General features: G+C 40.9%; 1 protein-coding gene across 1 annotated transcript; it reads right to left on the reverse strand.

Annotated features, from left to right (window-relative positions):
- Window positions 1–6,750: 6,750 nt before the first annotated feature.
- ndufs4 (NADH:ubiquinone oxidoreductase subunit S4) lies at window positions 6,751–19,589 on the reverse strand. Its single transcript, XM_028415183.1, has 5 exons — window positions 19,435–19,589; window positions 17,779–17,857; window positions 8,239–8,411; window positions 8,057–8,130; window positions 6,751–6,950 (listed from the first exon to the last, which is right to left on the reverse strand). Exons 1-5 carry the CDS (start codon window positions 19,515–19,517, stop codon window positions 6,847–6,849), a joined length of 513 nt encoding a protein of 170 aa, XP_028270984.1. The 5' UTR covers window positions 19,518–19,589; the 3' UTR covers window positions 6,751–6,846.
- Between the last annotated feature and the right edge of the window lie 379 nt (window positions 19,590–19,968).

Genomic DNA, 19,968 nt, shown 5'->3' on the forward strand with positions numbered 1-19,968 from the left:
CTGAGGATTGAGCCTCAATATTCTCTAATGGGATTAACCAGTAGAAGGAAATATGTCTGACTTCACCTGCCAGAACAAAAACCAACTACTGTGAAGAAGACATTGAAATTCAGTCAGACTCTACGCACATGGAGACTTTTATTTCTTAAATTTTATTTATTTCAAAATATTAACATTTCAAATATTGACTCCACTCGACCTGCAGTCAACAGCCTCATGAGTCCACCATTAATATTCATGTATCGATACACAATATTATTCGATTGGCATCATGTATGGTTTCATCAGATTTATTTTTTTTTAAATCACGTCACGTAACATAAAGCAGTCGCTTCTCTTCCTTTGTTCGTTGTAAAAATTTGGAGATAAATCATTTTAACGTCTTCTCACTAAAAATCTAAGTGACGTCATTATAGCTGAATAAAATAAATTTGTCTCTGAACAAACCCACAGAGGAGCCCAGAGCCTGGTAGCTCCATCATCAAAAATAGCTCTACTCTGTCAGATGCGACTAAATGTTACTTTTCTATGAATGCATCATTACACATGACCTATACAACATATAGCAAACTATTGTTTTATATATATATATATATATATATATATATATATATGCAGGCACACAGCACTGATCTAGTTCTTTACATAGTTTCAGGTCATTTATATAATTCATAATATTTCAAACAAATACAACAAAAAAATCTAATACAAATACAAATATAACAAAAAAATCCTCCTGATCATGTCAACAAGCAATCACAAAAACCAACAATCACAATAAACAACAACAAGCGATCAGAATAAACAACAAGCAATCATAAACAACAGGTGATCAGAATAAACAACAACAAGCAATCAGAATAAACAACAACAAGCAATCATAAACAACAACAGGCAATCAGAATAAACAACAACAACAAGCAATCAGAATAAACAAAAACAACAGGCAATCACAATAAACAACAATAATCACAATAAATGTCAAACACATACTGGGCTAATTTTGCATTCTACTCCGTCCGTCTCCTGTTGCTACCCAGCGGACACCACAACCCCACTTCTGAAACCCCCCCACACCACCACCACCACCACCCAACCCCCTGAATCAGCCTGGTTCACATACACAAGATTAAGTAGCAAAAGTGACATCCAAGACCAATCGGGCCACCCAAGAGAACCGCAACCAGCGGAAAGGCTGTCAGAGCCCCCTTTTGCAACATTAATCTTCAAGCCTCTCCTGCACTGCCAACTCACATCTCCTTCAAACGGGACAGGGAGGGTAGAAGACTGAACTTTTCCCTCCCTGAAGGTTTTCTACTCTCCATCAATTAACTCTTTGGGGGACAATTCATCGTCACCCGCCATGTGCCAGACAACTTCAAACACTGGCAAAATGAATTACTTTTCCAGATATTTTTAAAACTTGTCTTCAATTTGGCAACAAGGAGATTAGTGTGGACGTAAGTAAAATTTGTAATCCAGCTAAATGGCTTCTTGAAGACATGTGAGGTAGAAATTACACTGAAGATGATGCTTTAAGGTGATTTATGCCTGAGAAAACTGCTTTCACTTGTCTGTGGAGGGCTGTAGAGACATTTCTATGGCCTGTTCCACCCATTAATGAGATGTTAATGTTCAGCAGTGGAACTTATCATAAATGTCAGAGGGCCATTAAAATAGACGTAGAGGGATCAGTGTGCTAACTCGACTTCTTTAACCACCTCAGCTACGTGTTGTCTTCTTTGCTAACCAAAAGCATTTGATCTCTTTCAGGAGGATACTCTGTGGTGTGTGTGTGTGTGTGGTAGGGGGTTATCCTGACCTTCTGTGGGGGTGGTGTCACATCCAACCTGATAGTGGTGTGAATAGGACAACAGAAAAGATGAATACAGCAATTGATAAATAGCGGAACATGAGTGTGTTATGGTGTGGATGCCTTTAGTCCCCGGAGAGGGCCTTCCTAACCCCAACCTTTTTCTGCCCGAGACCTGAGAAGGGGGATGTCGCGCCATCTAACAGTGTTCCTTTGAAGACACCAACACTGAAGTCAAGCAGCATGCCTCGAATATTTTCTGCTATAGCTTTCAGTTAGACTCTTTGCACATGCCTGGACAAATTTTTTTTTTTTTTTTTTTTTTTTTTTTTTTTTTTAAAGAAGGTGAAATATTAAAATTTTAGTTAACGGACCCAAACCTTTGTTAAATTAATACAGGCAGTTATAATCTATATGATGCTCTGCTGACAAAAATGACCAAAACACACTAAATAAATTACTGTGTATCCATCCGCGGCTAAAAATAGTCCCCAACAAAACCATTATTTACTTCTGCATAAAGTTTTCTTTATGTAAAAATGTAAAGAGATAAGCATGTAGTTTTATTGCCAAAGTGTGAACAGGTTTAAGCAATATATATATATTATATTCTATCAATTTTGTCTAGTTCATGAGGCTGAGCTGCCTGATAAATTGCCTATTTTGATATTAGCAAAGTATTTTATCAGTTAGTTAGCGTTCCACATTAACGACGAGCTGTAGCTTAGCTCTGCAGCTCTGATTGCCTCCTAATGTGCTGTAAAATTTTTCAGTACAATTAAAGGCCAAGACACATTGCAGAAAACAGCTCATACAAAGCAGCTGTAGTGATTGTGTACATATGGAGGCATTATTTAATGAGAGACGCATTTAGCATTTATGTCTAAAAGGATAATGAGTCGTCATCATCGTACAGTCAACCCACATTATAATCTGATCTGTTTCACTGCTGCTGCTGCTTGTTTGGGTTTGTAAGAGGAGGTGGAGTTTAGTGACCTTTAAACTGATTGATTTTTTTTTGCCTTCAGAATGTGTGTGTGTGTGTGTGTGTGTTCTCGCTGTACGAATTGCTTTTACACCTGGCTGATATCCGATCACAACGCAAGTCTGACCACCTCCAACTGTGGTCTGGCTGATCAGTTATCCAGATACAGATCATCATGTGTTAATACCAGATGTAAACACAGCGTGGGCTTTCTGCCAACACTCCAGCACAGCAGAGGAATGCTGTTACACAAGCATTTACAAAGATGCTCCAATAATGATGATTTTACCTTAGTACTGCTGGACAACTTCAGTCTTTTTCCCCTCTTCATGTGATTTCAGATCGACTCCATGATGTTGAGATCTGGACTCTGGAAGGGGGGGCGGACGTCTGCTGCAGGACTCCCCTCATCCTGACATCCCTGAAGGTAGGTCATCTGTCTCCCCCATGCAAAACATGATAAAAGTCAGTCCTAATCTGTGTGTATGCTGTTTTAAGGTAAAAAAAAGATCTTTATGCTCAAATGTTCAGGTGTCATTTAGTCGAACTGATGCTTTACTGAAGTGTGTCCATGTCATTATTGTGTTATTGTAGTAGTACAAACAGTGCACTTTAGCTGAACCTTTTTTTCTTGAGCTTTTGTTTGGATGACCAGAAGTCATCATCAATCTGCTGCAGTCCACACAGTCTACAACACACACAACACACACACACACACACTCAGAGTGAAGCTGGTCCTTGGCTGCAGACTGCCTGGCACAGCTGAGAGCGACCACAGACAGCAGCAATCATTAGGTCATCACGGGCCTAAAAATACGGCTTGCGTGAGTGAGGTGTGTGTGTGTGTGTGTGTGTGTTATTTAGAGAAACTCCATTAACAAATAACGTCTTTGGCAAACGTTCAAACTGCAACTTTCACACCAGGTCTTCTGTCCAGCTGCTGAGTCGAAACAGGATGCAGGGCTCCATAATGGCCTGAATGCTTTCCAGCAGAGTGGAGGAGTTTTGTTTTTTATGACAGGAAGCTGAAGTCTCTTTATAACAGTAAATAAAAACAGATTCAGATTCAGATTTCTCTCCCCGTGGAATACTCCTACAGTTTTCTGACTCTCCTGTCTTTCACGGTTCATCGAGTTCCTTGAAATTATTTGAAAAAAAAAAGTCTTTAGCGCCTCAGAGCCACGTTTCCCTGTCAGCATTATAAAGTTTCAATCCATGATGGAATGAAGTGTAACGGTCTGTGGTGTGTTTCAGCTCAGGCTTTTTTTGTCTTTATTGTATCTTCCAGCTGGTGAGGCCAATTATTACTTAACCCATAAAACAATAAAACACTCTGACACTGTCTGTTAGCGACTGAAGACACTATAAAAGTGTAGTAATGAGCAGGTGCTGCACTGTAGCTGTGGCACACATCACATTTGCCAAATCTCCTCAGCACATATGCGGCAGTGTTGAACAAGTATTGATTGATCGGACTGTGTGTTTATTCCAGATATTTATGTGTGTTGATTTTAAACTAGCAGGCTGATCTTGTTCAGCCAAATGTTTCCCACTGGTTTTGTGCATGTTTCACCCAGAATGAGCTGAATGCTCTTGCAGTAGGATCGTGGCGCAGCATTGATTCTGTTCATATCTGAATCCCCAGGGTTCTGCTCTCCTGTCTGAGGAAGAAATCTCAAACATGGGAGAAGAACCTCAGAGGTCAGACTGAGTCTTTATCTTCTCATTCAGCTGATTTACAGTGTTATGTGCTGCACAAGTGCTCAGTTAAAACTACAGGACAGGCTCTCATTAGGACTTATGTAGTTTTTAAATATTTTAATGTTCATAATGAAACCTCATTAACATGAGGTAACAGCAGAAATCAAGTGCTAAAGTTTGAGGAAGTAAACATTAATTGATTAATTGAACAGTGTTTGTTGTGGCAGCGGTTCTTGTAGTTCACTAAATCCTTTTTTATTTTGAAGAAATTGCAGCAGATTTTAGTGTCTTTTGTCTCTTCATGTAACTTCAGGTCGACTGCCTTCATTTTATCTATCTGTCTAACTATTGTCAGTGTGTCTGGACTTGTTGTCATGGTTACAGATTGAAGTTTGGAAACACATTTATTACATGATGGATATGTATGTGCAGAAAAGGCATATGTACAGTTGAACCTGCTTTCCCACCCTGTTGTGATGGAGGATTTCAGCCGTTCAACAGCTCAGCTCAGGAGTATGTGGGCCAGTACAGGCTGCTGGATGGAAAGTTATGTGCTGGGTGCTGATCTCCTCTTCAGTCCAAAGCATGTGCTGCTGCTTGCAATCCCTGAAAAGCACTTTGTGACACTTGAAAATAGGCTCTATAATTATATTGTTATTGTAATCTATATTTGAAGAAAGAACAGTTGACAGTGGAGCTTCTGGATATTTATTTTATTTAGTGGATTCACTCACAGTGAGAAGGTTCCTGGTTCGATTCTGACTGGGGCCTTCCTGTGTGGAGATTGCACATTCTGAAGAAGGTGTTGACCCGGCCAGTTGTAATTTAGAAACCGGACAAATCTGTGTTATTGTGTGAGTATTTAAAATATCCTTGCTAACATATTTTCCCTGTCAGCACTGGATTTCTCTGTTTCCGTGCCTGTTGGTCTGTTAGGACTGTGACCCTCTAAGCTGATGTTTATGGCTGCTCTGCTCAGAGCCGTTGTATCGGTGACGTTTGCGTTGTAATGATGGTTTCGAACAATGCCACTGCACTGCCATTTTCATTTCACATAATTTATTGTGCTTATAGGCCAAGACGGGTGGAATGCTTTCAACTTTTATGATACAAAGTTGTGCCAAGAGCTGCTTTTTTTCCGAGGGGATTTCAAAGGGGGTGAAAGCAACACATGCTGTCATTCACGTCCTGCTGCTCAGATGGACCATTACGCTCATATCAGATCGGCGCTTTTGATGTGCAGAGTGACGGAGCAAAATAAATAGCGAGCGCAAGGCTGTGAAGGGTTTGCAATGCAGGGAATAATTAACGAAGGTCTATACCAATTAGGCGCCCATGAATGGTGTGTGAATATCAGTGCAGTCACGCAGTTTGGGACTCTGCGCAAAGCAACACTGTTTACTGGACACAAAGACCGTAAACAAGCAGCGGGTGCGCTGCCAAGTGCGAATAGCTGAGCATTTCAGAGGATTTATAGTCCAAATAGATCCAAAGATCTCAAATTCAGAGGAGATGAAGAATTTGATTCGTTTATTGACAGATTTAGATTTTATAAATATGATTAACAGGCCTCAGAATGGAGGCGCGATTCATGCTGAACATACTCACATTAAAAGTAGAATAATATGCCTTCAGCTGGTTCTTTTGAATTAGCAGCAGCAGGAAATCTATTTCCACATTGGCTGCCTTTTCTTTGCCATTCCAGTCGAATTGTTGTGCAAAACAATCTATTTAAGACGTCATGTTGGACTTATTAACAGGAAATATTAACAAGCATTTTATAGACAAAACAATCAATTTATAAATGAAAAAAAACTGGCATACGTTTTGTTATGGCTGTGGTTGGTTTTAAGTGATTTTATAGCTCCAATACTTCCGGATAGAAAGCACCAAAGAAATCCAAATGGAGGTTTGCGTTTCAGGTCTCAGTAAGAGGGTTGTAAAGAGGGTAACATTTCGGAATAATGCTCATAAAAGACAAGGTAACCTCACTGCCCAGATGTTGTTCCACGCTCCTATTTAAATTCCAGTTGTGCAGCTCTCCAAACACTGAAACAATTTGGGTAAGAGGATAGAAACAAACACTCACACAGGAAAAATGTCCCTGTGTTTAAACCGGTCCTAACAGTAATAATATGTTCCTCTTTTGTTTTGCTAGTTCACAACAACACTTCATTAATCCAGTTGACTAAATTAGGTAGTCAGTAATGAGGTGAATGTTTGAAGAATAAAAGCGATAATGACCCAAATGTTTGGTTTACACATATATAATTATGCATTTATTGACAAGAATGATACAGGTCTGCTGTGGGACACGCAGAGGTCAGGCCCACTAACAGATGGGTGTTTACTTAGCGGACCTCCTGGTCCTCTTGTCCCAGGAGAAGTTTGCCCCGTAGGACTTCACCCGGGGCTTTGAGGTCCTCTTCTCTGTTATGTCGTAGCTCCAACCTGAGGGGCAAACATGAGAGTAAGTGATGAGGCCACGAACATCACGTATGTGCACTTTGGATGAGTTCCAACCACAATGAGGTGTTTTGTAGACCTCAACAGGCTGTGTGTAGTCAGAGCGGCTAATCGCTTTCATGGTGCAATAAACAGAGTAAGCCAGTTTCCTCTGCTTAGTTTCAACAAACCTTCCCAGATGGTTTGGTTCTCCGAGTCAAAGTGAACTCAGTGCTGTGAGACAGAAAACCAACCCATCCATCTTTAACTAGAACAGGCCTGCGTTTGGTCGCCTAATCGTCTGTTAGCCCCGTCAGTATTCTGCTAATGCTGCATTGTTTGCTGTGATGCTCTCTACTTTGTCATCTGGCATTTTAACTGGTGCTTTAATGTCATCTCCCCTTGTCTGCCTTTGTGAGACATGGCAAGGGCGAGAGTTTGTGTTCAAGGATCTCAAGACTGAGCCGAGAAGATTATTTCTTCTAACAACCTGTGGATAGAGTTTAGATCACTTCGGAAAATCAGACCTTGTTTTCAGTTATCAACAGAGTAGGAAGCACAGCAAGGTGGCACAAGATGCTCATGTATGTAATATCACAGGGTTAATTAATTAAATTAAGAAACCGTTATTAGTCCCACAATGGGGAAATTGCTTAAGGCAGCCATACACCAGTGAGTACACTGGAGGCTATGGGGGGAAAGTGCCTTGCCCAAGGACACACAACAGTGACTGGGACTGAGTTGGGATCGAACCACCAACCTTCTAGTTATTGGACAACCCTGCTATACCACTGAGCTACTGCTGCCCACATGTCCTTACATAATATAAACATGTATATGTCGACAAATCCGCCTTATTGTTTTGGTTTTTTAGGAGTGTGCCATTAACGCACCAGCAGAACGCCTCACCTACCTACACTTCCAGGCCAGAGAGAGAATTACTGTCATGTTTATCCGCTCTGATCAGCAGAGATGTAAAGACTGCTGCAGTCATCTGACCCAGAATTAAATGCTCATTGGCTCATTGTACCTTTCTCATTGCAGAAAATGATGCATGCCATTACTTTGTGATGTGATGTTCTTATTTTAAATAAAGCTTTAAAGATTCTGACCGTTTTTCTCAGCGAAAGCGATCGCATCTTCCTTGGAGGAAAACGTGAGCATCATGTTGGACAGTGGATCACCCCTGAAAACACAAAGACAAAGAACCGTTGGTAACACAACTGCAGGAAAACATCAGAACTTCTATCCAAATAATTTCATCTTTTGTGCTGCAGGAAGTGACGGGACTTACGTTGAGGCCCAGCCCATCAGAGGGTTCTCCCAGCGCTCTCTGGTGTCAAAGTCCATCTTCCACTTCTTGGTGCTGTTGCTGCCAGACTGCATTGCCGACTTGGTGGGCACAAAGATGCGAACCGTGCGAGTTTTAGTGTGCTCCTCTGGGACCCCCGTCACCGTGGTGATGTCCTACGGGACAGACAGAAGTGAAACATCCGTTCAGACCAGACAACGAGCCCACGATTAAGAGGATTGAAATAAGCAGTCAAATCCATGCTACCATGTGAATGGCAATAACAAAATGCCAAACAATCATGGCTGCCAGCAGTTTTCCAGAACCGTTTTCTCTCTTAAAGGAAAACAAAAATGACGTTGATGAAGGTTAAGGTTTCAAAAATAAATCCTTATGGTCAACTTGTGCTTAATGTCAGAAAAACAGGGTCAGGAAAACCTTCGATGGCAATAAAAGCTTTTTATGTAATCACCTGATTTATGTCTCATATTCTTGCTCTTCACATCGATCTGCTGAGATTTATTTTCACTTGTAAACGTTGGGGTTTAAAAAAAAAAAAAAAAAGCTCTTCAATGTCAAAAAACTATAAAACATCAACAATCCCCGTTTTATAGGCACTGTAAAACAAACGAAAAGTTTGGATTGTACTTTTATTGTTTCTGTGATCTGATGGCACTTCTGTCTGCCAGCACAACTGTGAACAACCTGCCAGAATCCTATTTTTTTTTTTATTATTTTTTAATATCTTGCTAGTAAATGTCCAATATTATTTAATAGTGCTGATTACTTTTCTGGGGCAACAGTTCAATATTTCACATCTTTAGTACAAAATAAATAACGGCATCGTAAAAACACAAGAAGAAGCCAGGAGGGGACTGTGCCACTAAGTGAGATAAGTGTGTTGGCACACTAAATGATCATGATCACTCCTCAGATCAAATCTATCAGTGTTACTGACAATTGACCAATCAGACTGCAGTTTTCTAACAAACTACCTACCATACTATGTTTACAATAGATTAAAGTAGGCTTGAGCCATCAAACGATAAAGATAACTGTTGCAAAATAACTTTTCCTTTGGTCAAAAACATCGTTAAAAAGAACTCTTTCCAACCATGTCGAACATGAAAAGCCAATGATAACAAGAGTGCTATGCTGAACCAATCATATGGCTGGAATAAAACTACAGCCAAGTCAGGTTAGGCTGAGACACACAGTACAGATCGTAGGAGGAGCAGCCAACAGCAGCACATGTGCTAAAGCTTACCGCCGCTGTGCACACCAGTGCGTCGGGAGCAAGATAAAAGAGAAAAATGTTCACAAAAACTCAAGTGACAGCGAAAGACAAGGAGATAAAAGAGGTCTGAGGAATCCAGTAGCAGAGCATGTCCACAGGAGTGCTGAGGTTACTACGCTGTACAGACTGATGCTAGCCCGCACTGACTGCATGTCCATGACAATCCTAACACCGACTCCCTTCCTCCAGAAAATCATGTATGGTGTGTACCTTTACACACAAGTCTGCTTGATAGCTGATACACCTTTTGTCACATCTACACGTATGCATGGGCCCTGTCTGCAAAGACGCCAGCTGTACATACACTGGAAACCCGAAACACTACTTGCATACGTGCTGCTTGTCTTTAAAAGAATATAAATGTGCAGGCACAGTTGTCATTGCACATACTTGGAACACCTCTTCTCAGTAGACTCCAGTGAGCTTTAGTAGTACAACAACAACAACTACACATCTGCACGAGAGTATAATCCCAGTCTAAGCGTACTAAAGTCAGACAAAGCTCAGCTCACTTCAGGCTGCAGTATGAAAGGAGTCGGAGAAGTAAAGCGAAAACATATCATCACAGCCTTCTCTTTGCTGTAATTTATACTGTTTTCGCAGTCTGGTTGATGAAATTAATGCCTGATACATGTGATGATTTATTCCAGACCATCAGAAAGTAGGCCAGTGCTGCAATTGCAGGAGGAGGGGCCCGTGGGCATACTAAATGCATATTCCTGGGCGACTGGAGCCCCTTCAAACTCCTATCAAGGATCTGGTCCAATTCTTAAGGGAATTAGCAAACAAGCAAAGGGAATTCTGCGACAAAACACAGACGAACCTCCCAGCACGCAGGCAGCAGCCACCCAAGACTGAGGGCTCTCCAGGGAGCGCTCCTTTCAATACAAGAATTTTACACATTTCAATGGCCATTACAACTTCAAAGAATCAAATTTTCATCATTGTCTGTCATCTGCCTGTTGATTTGTAGAAAGGGGGTCATTTTGCGTGAACTCCACACAAAAGCCCGCCTTTCCTTTGGCAAAGGAGCTTCCAATGGTATTTAAGCCCAGTAAATTACAGGTCCGACTGCTGAGCGACTGTGTGTTTCGGTGAAACGTTTTCTTGCCATGCTAAGAGGCAAAGACCAGACTGAATTTAATCATAAACAAGATCTACACATTGAAAAGATTGTTAAAATGAAAGGGAACTGACGAACAAAAGGGGGAAAAAACTTCACAAGTGCTCGGTAATTATTTCCGGCTGCCCTATCTACTTAACCTTAACAATTCCTTTCTTGTCAAAAGAGGAAGAAAACATGTTCTCTTCACCCAAAGGGGGTAATGGTTCATGACACAATAACACACAAGACAGTGTTAAACCGCAACAAAATGAGATGCCAGTCTTTTTTCCTCTATCTCAGTCCGGTCAGCAGAAACGTTGCTTTCTGCAGGATAGTGGTTTTGTTTGTTTTTAAAACAGAAAATATTAAAATCTGTACACAAGAAGAAAAAAAAACTTCCTAGAAGTTTTGGACAAAAAAAAACATGAACCAGTAAAATGCTTTGTGCATGTAAAAAAAAAACTAATCTTGTACATAAAGACACTCTAAGTTGAGGTGAATCAGATTTGCAGTAAGAAACGTTAAGCATTCTGTGGTCTGGTCTGTTGTGGGGGTTAGATGCATGAAAATCCCTCTCTGAGACGCATTAGAAATTACACCCCTGGGATTAGCAGACCAGACTATGGTTACGCGTATGTACGTTACATAAACCATAACTGACACATGAGGCCCACATATGGCAAATTGGTGCAATAATTTGTACAGATGTAGCAGAACTTAAATCATATCTTTAGGCGTGGATGAGCACAAAAGATCCTTCATGAATGAGGGAGGATGTGTCAAAACAAAAGCTCTGCCAAATCACTGAAAACACTCTGCTCATTATTTGGCATTGTCTGCAAAAATACGAGTCTAGACTTCTATGATACTTGCATGCATAACACTGAAAGCTAGGAGGGTTATCGGCATAACAGGCTCGCCCACAATACCCATATACACAAAGGGAATGATTGTGGCTGGAATGTGGTGTGTTCCCAGGAAGACTAGAGAGGGCCATCACAAAAGGAAAACCCACACGGTGGGCACTTTTTCTTCTGCCACGTACAGGAAGCGAAATGAGAACTATCAAGTTTGACACTATTCACAGGGCCTTCACGGGGCCCTACAATACCTGGCTGGGCAGACAGAATGCCGAGCTTAAGAAAGGGGGGAAAACGGCTGGCAAAGTCTCCGTCACGTGAAAGCGTGTCGATATTTCTGACACCTCCAGGCTACGTGCCAAATAAAGAGCATAGGGGCTTGTCGCTGTGGGGCCGCTGGGCCCACCAGAATGCTGAAAGCTGGTAGCCCTAATGCTCCAGCAGAGACCTGGGATGGGAGATTTCTGTGTTAACAACAAAGAAATCTCAATGTGCTGGAGTTTGGAAAAAGTGAAGGAAATAACGAGACATCAAAAAGAAGCATAAGAGCCTCAAGAACGTCGTTTTCCTTCTGCGCTAAAAACAAGTCCACACCAAGTAACAGAACGTTTATCAGATGCCAACAGCAGTTTATAAAACTGAGCCTTTAAAATGATCTTTTAGATGCAGAAGTAAGAGGTTTCATTTCACAGATGTGTCTGCTTTCACCCAAACATGTCAAAATTATTGTCTTATCCTTGTTTTCTATCTATCCATCTATGGAAAACATCCGTACACGACAACGTCCTGCGTGACCCGCTGGAGAAGTGGACGTGGGCAACTCCACGTCTGTAAGTGTTCTCCCAGCCATCGCTGTATCATTCAACACATCTTGTCGGTTTCAGATGGTTTGCACGTGAATGTCTACGTTTCCTGCAGTTCATTTTCAGTAGTTTATACAAAGGAATATTAAACCTGGTCTTGCCTGCTCAGGGATATAAAATATGGTCTCCGTATTCTTCCTGATATCATTTGCAGATCTCCTTCTTTGAGAATGTTTTTGGTATGTATTCCATTTCTGTGAAGGGTCTTTGAGAACAAATGTCATATAACCAAATCAATGGTTTGCCGTTAGGGAAATATGAAAATGTTCAAGTAGATAATACAAGCATTCCTCTTGTTTTTTTTAAGCAGCCAGTTCTATTTTGATGAAAATATCTACTGCCTGAAGAGCTTTGAATAGTGCTTCACACTGTGGAGCGTCCTGGGGTTTGGCCAAATGTAGACAAGGACTTGAAAAGAAGGGAGTATGAGTACCTCGACTTCTGAACACACTACTGTTCATTCACTTATGGAACCAAATAGCCCTGTCTTTACCACTCCATCACTGGATACTCCCTATGTGCCTATTTAGAAAAAAAAAAGGCCGTAATTTTAAACATAATATAAACCATAAAAAGGAAATTCACATCTGTTCTTATAATGATCCTGGACGACTCAATTATTAGGTATGAAAACGATCCACTCTCCAGTAAACCAAAGAGGTAAGGATATGTGAAAACATGCACTAACTCGACTGACACTAACAGCTGAACTGGGCTAAGGGACTATTTGCTACTTTCTCAAATGGTAGTGGGGCACTTTTGGAAGTAAACATTTGGAAGTAAATTGTACGAGTTAATTTTTGGCCGTTTACAACAGGGAAATTGTGCCTCTCTGGTCTAAACACATTGTTACTGCTGTCTCATCTTTAGGTCTTGTGGGTGTATACAGAGGTACACAGTGCATTTTCCTGTTAGCACAGTAACCAAACAAATAAGTAAAGGTTGTCTGCGCGTGAACATTTCAATACCAGCTTTTCTGAGACACCGTAACAGCCCTGGTTTGAGTACAGTCCAGCCTATCGTAGCACAAACACCTGTATGACAAAACTGCAAAGCAGACAGGTCGCAAGGTCAACCGAGCTAAATCATGTTGCATCAGCATGTGCTGAAAGCCCAAACACATCACCCGTAACCCCCCCACTGTCCGAGCCCCACAGCCAGACCAAGAGCCTCACTCATCAGCTTCCGCCAGTTCCTACCTTCAGCTGCCTTTGAAGTGAAGAAGAAAAAAAAAACATGCCAATTACTGATTGGACATCTCTTAATAGAAGCAAATATTATGTTGCTGGCTCATATGTGGGAGTGGTTCAACACCAGAGAACGAGAAGCAGCTGGTATGAGGTTCATCTCAAATCTCACATTACAAATACCGGTGAGGATCGGAAGGAGAGGACAGAGGAAGGGTCATTTTTGAGCATGCTGGATGCAGACACGCTCGTTTGTTTGTGTGTGCATCTCAAATGTCATTTTATAGGCAAAGCAATATATAAACAACCCGGAAATAGGAGGATTTAACAAGATATGTAGCTTTTCTCTGTACATCAAAGCTCAAAAGCAGTAAGTTTTGAATTAAAACCTAATATACATCTATACGTCTACTAAACATCCCTTCAATTTGTTTATTTTTGTTTCAATCTTCTTGTGCAGATTATGCAACCCAAATTATTTTAAGAAGTTATTTTGATTGGTTCTAAATCACACTTGTGACACAGAAACTAGTTTGCAGCATTGGAAGGAGAGCTGTTGGCTTGCAACTAATGAATAAATAGAAGCTGTAGGCAGACAGAAGTAGCAAGTCCTTTTTTATCCAATCTGCAAACACAACACTTAACAGCTAGACAGTTCCTAAAACTACCCTGGCGCTGACAGGGCTGAGGAGTCCTCTTAAGCGGCTTAGTCTCTATGCAAGAGAGTGTTAATGAATGAAATACTATTTAGTGGATGATACATAATAAACCCACTTGTCTGGCACTCTTTAAAGACCAACATCCTCTGACCCACTACTCCAAACTTGAGCTGAGGGTTTTTTTCTTTTGCATAAGCGCCATAAGAGAGGACAACTAGACAAAACAGACACTTAGGTTGTCTATGTGCAAGGAAGAGAGGAAGGGTGGGAGAGGAGGAGGAGGAGGATGATGGGGGGGTGAATGTGGTATGCTACACTGTAGGTCACTGTGTCTGAGGCGAGACAAGCTTAGAGAATACTCACCCATGTACAGCAGACTTACTTAAACCACTTGTGCTAAAAACATCCCAACGACCGAGCAGGGATAAGGAATATTTTACAGTGATGGATAATCCTTGTCGTCCAGAATTTCCAAATATAAAGTCATAGTGGCTGAGCCTGGACAATCTCAAAACCCTCAGAGTTATTCTTTATCAGTGAGTCTGTCAGTCAAGATAAATTGTGACTGTCAGACGCAGGATCTTTCAATGTGATTTCAATTTAGGACTTTAAAAACAACCAACAACAGGCCTTTAGACTCAACTACCTTACCGCAATCAGAGCCCACATCTTTCGTCCAGATGTGATGTCACTTGCCAAGCGAGCGCTGTGCTCTAAAATTTGCAAGAAACCAAAGATTTCACATTAGCAAACCTAATATACCAAGCATCAAATGGGCCTACCAATTTAATACTCTCTTCCTCTCTCCGTCTTCCTCCCTCCTTTTCCCTCAATTCCCTGCAGTCTAATAACTGTCCTCCTCTGTCTCGTAAAACCCTAGTGCCTTTAGAGAACTCTATAACAAGGCTTCACAAGCGCTTTAAGATTATGGTGTTGTCTTTATGTGTAGAGAGGGAGCACACTTGGCCATGGCTGAAGTAGGAGTAGAAGTTCAGACACTTCGGCATAAGTGGGAGATATTGTATTGCATATTGAAGCAGCTGTTATGGTTATAACCGCAGTTGTTTCTGCAAAGGGCCACAGAGTGAAGCAAAAGGCCTGACTCTAATTGACTGGAGGTCACAGACATTCCGTGTAAAGCTGTGTATCAGTGGCCAGCCAGCCAGATCCTGGGAGCTGCCCAGCATGCTTAATCAAACACTAATTACTAACAAAAGCAGGTCGGCACGGCCACTCTAGGGTATGGCTTCGGGCACTGGAGCTCCATCACGCAGGTCTTTTTTATCTGAGAGTCTAACGGTGGCCTCAAAGGGTTTCTCATAAAAAAAGAAAGTGCAGACTCTTAAGCTCTAAAACTGTTACTTCAATTATTAAGCTCTATATTTTCAAATAAAATTGATTAATGGCACTTCACTGACAAAACCTATTCTTTCTATCTATAACCTGAAAAGCTGTTCTCTTTCCTTCAGCGAATACGTTCCAATTTTTGACCTGCCGGACGCCCTTCATAGCCTAAATTTGTCTGTAATGGAGATGGCAAGACAAACTGTAGAGACGCAAGTTCCTGTGAGCTTTGCATTTTTTGGACAGACGAGAACAAAGGACAAGATAATGAGTGTCGCACAAACATTCAGACACCGTTTTTTGGAGCGAATTCAAAATATCATTTGCCAGGCCAAAATGCAACCTCATCTAAATGAGGGTATTCAGAAAGGTCCACCACACAACCAACAGCACACCACCGCTCGTTGTGTAGTTGTGTGTTGGCAGAGAGAGACAGCGTGCAAACCCCGCATAACCTCTCGGCGGATCGAGATCTTTGTTTGATTGGTTGGACCAGAAAGCAATTCACACTTATTGGAAGCCTGATGAATGACTTGCGTGCTGACATACGCTGAATGCCCAAGAGGGAGAGTGCTCTCATTGCCCTCTTGCATGTGAGACGGGACCACTGTACTGTAAACAGCTGAGGGCCTCTCTCTTTGGCCTGTCTGGGTGAGCATTAGAGTACTTCCCGCCGTCGCCAGCAACAGCATGCCACAAAGGAACCTCTGTGGCCGACAACACTGAAGTGGCCACTGTCTTTTTCGTGAGTCTCAGGGTGTCTCACAAACTTTTTTCCATGCAAGCTTCTTTTCTTTCACCCTCCCCTCCTCCCCATTTTTTAGAGGCCCTCTTTTTTTTCCTCTTCTCTGCTGTTCTTCTCTGTGGCCCCTACTGAGAGGACAGAGACAGACACTCCGCCCAGCCAAAGGTTTGTCTGCCAGTATGGCCAGCTTTGGTCTGGGACAAAAGCACACTGACGCTGCCCACACTGCCCTCCCAACCCCCCCCCCCCCCCCCAAAAAACAAGTCCACAACAGACTCCCACATCCCCTCCAAACTCCCTCTTTCTCCGTTATCTTCCATCTTTTTCGCCTTTTAATGACAAGACATCATCTTCAAAGACTTTGCTTCATAAAGCTGGTACACTGCTAACCTTGGGCCTCAAATGCTTGTCACTGTTTAGGCTGTGCTTTAACGCTTATTGAAAGGAGGACCCTATGTGGTAAGAGGCTGTAAGCTATAACGTTAACCACAGCTGTACAATACAATGTACAATAAATGAACCTGTACAATCACTGCTGAGTTACCTGTTGCCTTTTAAACTTGCGCTAATTACATGCTTTCAAGTGGCACCTGCTTTTAAAAAAAATGTGACAAAGTGTTCACAAAAAGCCAGAGATGCTAAATTGTACAATCTATTTACAATCTAATCGATTTATACTCACTTAAATAATGAGATAACAGAGCCACGGGTATCAGGTCTAAGTGAAACTAAGCCTGTCTAAGATGACACCTTAATTTATAACATTTTATTTACAGTGGCAAATAACTCTAAACTAAACTAAAGAAGAAAATCAGCCTAAACAAAGAATTCTTCACCACCTAATATTTGTCAGACCTGCAGGTAACATGCCACTGGTTTCCTGTGTGCATGTACACACTAAATCAAATTAGCTATATCTCAAAATGCAAAAGCAACAAATTAATTCTGTCCTCATATTGTGGGCTATAAAAATGGTGAAAAAAACTGGTACAAACAGAGGGGCCTTCAGAGTGGTGTGGTACAAAGGAGCAATGCTAATGTGATAGCACTTGGATTATATTTAGAGGACAGCACTGAACAAATGTCTAAAAATTACAGAATAGACAACATAAAGTAAAAGTAAAGTATCTGCACTTGTTGATGCTGACTTCCTAAACTAGTATATTTAAATAAATGCAAAACTTAGCAGCATCGAACATGATCATGCTTTCATTTTCCACTCAAGATATGTGACAGATGTAGTAGCTTCTTTAATAACTGTGAGGATTACCAATTAATATGAGCTGTGAGCATGGACAGAACTGCCAATGATAACATTTGCCATTACTATCATATCGTTACAAAAGTCTGCATGTCTAGGTACAAATTCATTTTGGCAGCAGCCTAGGTTTTTGAAAACTTTTTTTTCAGAAAAGTAATTGGAAAACATTACATGTGACAATTAACAGTCCATGCATCACGTTGACCAGGGAGGGATTCTTACCAATTTCTCATCAACTGTAATAAGTTGTGTGTCTTGTCCTGGTTTCTCTGCCAACCTTGATGCTGACGTGCTTGTAGACCTGAAAACCATTAGATATTATACACACAGCACAAACCGCACAATGAACACAAACTGACAAAGAAGTAAATTACACAAACGAGTTCTGCCTGACCATCTTTAAGACAGCAGTGCTGTGAAGACACAGGGAAAAGTATGTGACAAGGAGGGAATCCCCTCAGCCCCGCCACATATTAGTTCTGTCTGGTGAATTTCTGGCAGGCACTTGCTCTCATCCTAATGACAGGACGTGCTTAATGTTGGCTGTGGTCAACTGTCAGGCGAGGACTGTGTGGCTCTTTGTGAAAGTGCAGCCTTGTCCTGTCACAAAACAGCACTGAGCCACCACAACTCTGCCAGAGGAGAGTACATTCCAGATAGATAATCAGATTTTTATATTTGTCTGAAGTGCATGAAGGACCTCCACTGCCATGTCAGGTCTCAAATTTCAATTAAGACAGAGACCAGATGCTATAAATTTGTGATCCAACATATTATTTGGTGTCAGCGCAATAAATAATAGAAATGTACCCATTACCCAGACATAAGGTAAATGCTTGGAGTTTGTGCCTTCCCAAGTATTTTTTCACATTTACTTGACAAAGCAATTACACATGGTCAACAAAGAATTGATAAATCTAATAATAATTAAACTTTTTAGTTCAAGCCTCAGCTATATTACAAATTATCATAAAGCAACACTTTAAAACTGTTAAACTAGCAAGCTGCTTCTTTCCTAAAGTAATATACTTATGGTATGTAATTCAAGGTATTGATTTCTTTTCATCTTTTTCATCATTAATTCACTGTTAGGCCATGAAACTAATTTCTTATTTTGGCCATAAAATATGTTTTTGTAAGCGTTTTCTATAACGTTTACAATAGCACTATTTTATGTGTAATAAGAGCATAATTAACAGTTTCTGACAAGCCTGCCTGTAACGTAACCTAACTTTAAAACACTGGGTGCACATACTATACGCACTATAACACATATAGTACAGATGTGTTTGTTACTGACAGTGTGCATTGTGTCTAAACATAAAAAGTACACATGTGCTATCGTGATCCTAACTGTTAGCGTTCTTGCAGCAGGTTTGCCCTAGACTGTAAGGTTAGCTAGGTAAATACAATCTTTAAAATTTGCCTTTCCAATTAGGTCACTTATTAGATCAAGTTCCCCGTCCTGCAGATAATTAGTACTGGTACGTAGCACGTGTTGTGCAGAGCAGTGAGAATCGGTTAATTGTGTTAGCTTTTAAATTGGTTTCTAGCTCAATCTAGCATTAACAAATTAGCTGGCTAGCCGAGTGCTGTAAGGACAGTGACGTTATCTAATAACCTCCTCAATATAAAGCCTACAAGTGCAAGCGAGGGGGTTTTAATATGTGTAAACTCGAATATTACGCTCGACAACGTCCGAAATATTTTAGCATGTTTAATAAACTTGCGCACGAACCCCTAATTAGCTAACCGTCATGTGTTAGCCTCACACTAGGCCTCTTCGCTTTTTGTCGACTTCGGAGTTAAACAATGAAGACAAACTCAACTCATAACACGAACGCACGTAAAACGAATAAACAATGTTTATATAATTACCTGATAGGATTCAAGAATATTCTAGAGGCTGCATTAATCGCAGAAAAACGTCCCAAGCCGAGAAGTGACATTGAGGACGCCATGTTTGTTGTCAACAATGACGTACGGAAAGCGCAAAGGAACAAACAGTACAAGCAGCTGAAGGAGACAGCTGGTGGATGAAGGACCGGTGCCAAAATACTTTACAGGGACGTATCACGTACAGAAAGACATGTCCAGACACATCAAGCATATATTTACACCGCGGATATTAGTTTCATATGATGATGATGATGATGATGATAATAGTATTTAAGGGTATTTATACCCTACGTTTTGAATGTACCTCCCCCATGTTTACCCATTTAAAGATCAAAATGGTTTAATATGTAGAAATATGAATTTGGTGTGGTTCAAACGTATAATTTATCCTAAAATTCAGATACTTATAGTCATTTGTATATTCAGTAAGGTGTTTTTTTTAAGACAGGCAGTGTCACAGGTATATAATATGGACAAAAGCTATATATATATATATAGGCACATTTTCTTTGC

Source organism: Parambassis ranga, chromosome 9, assembly GCF_900634625.1.
Source record: "Parambassis ranga chromosome 9, fParRan2.1, whole genome shotgun sequence".
NCBI classification, from domain to species: Eukaryota; Metazoa; Chordata; class Actinopteri; family Ambassidae; genus Parambassis; species Parambassis ranga.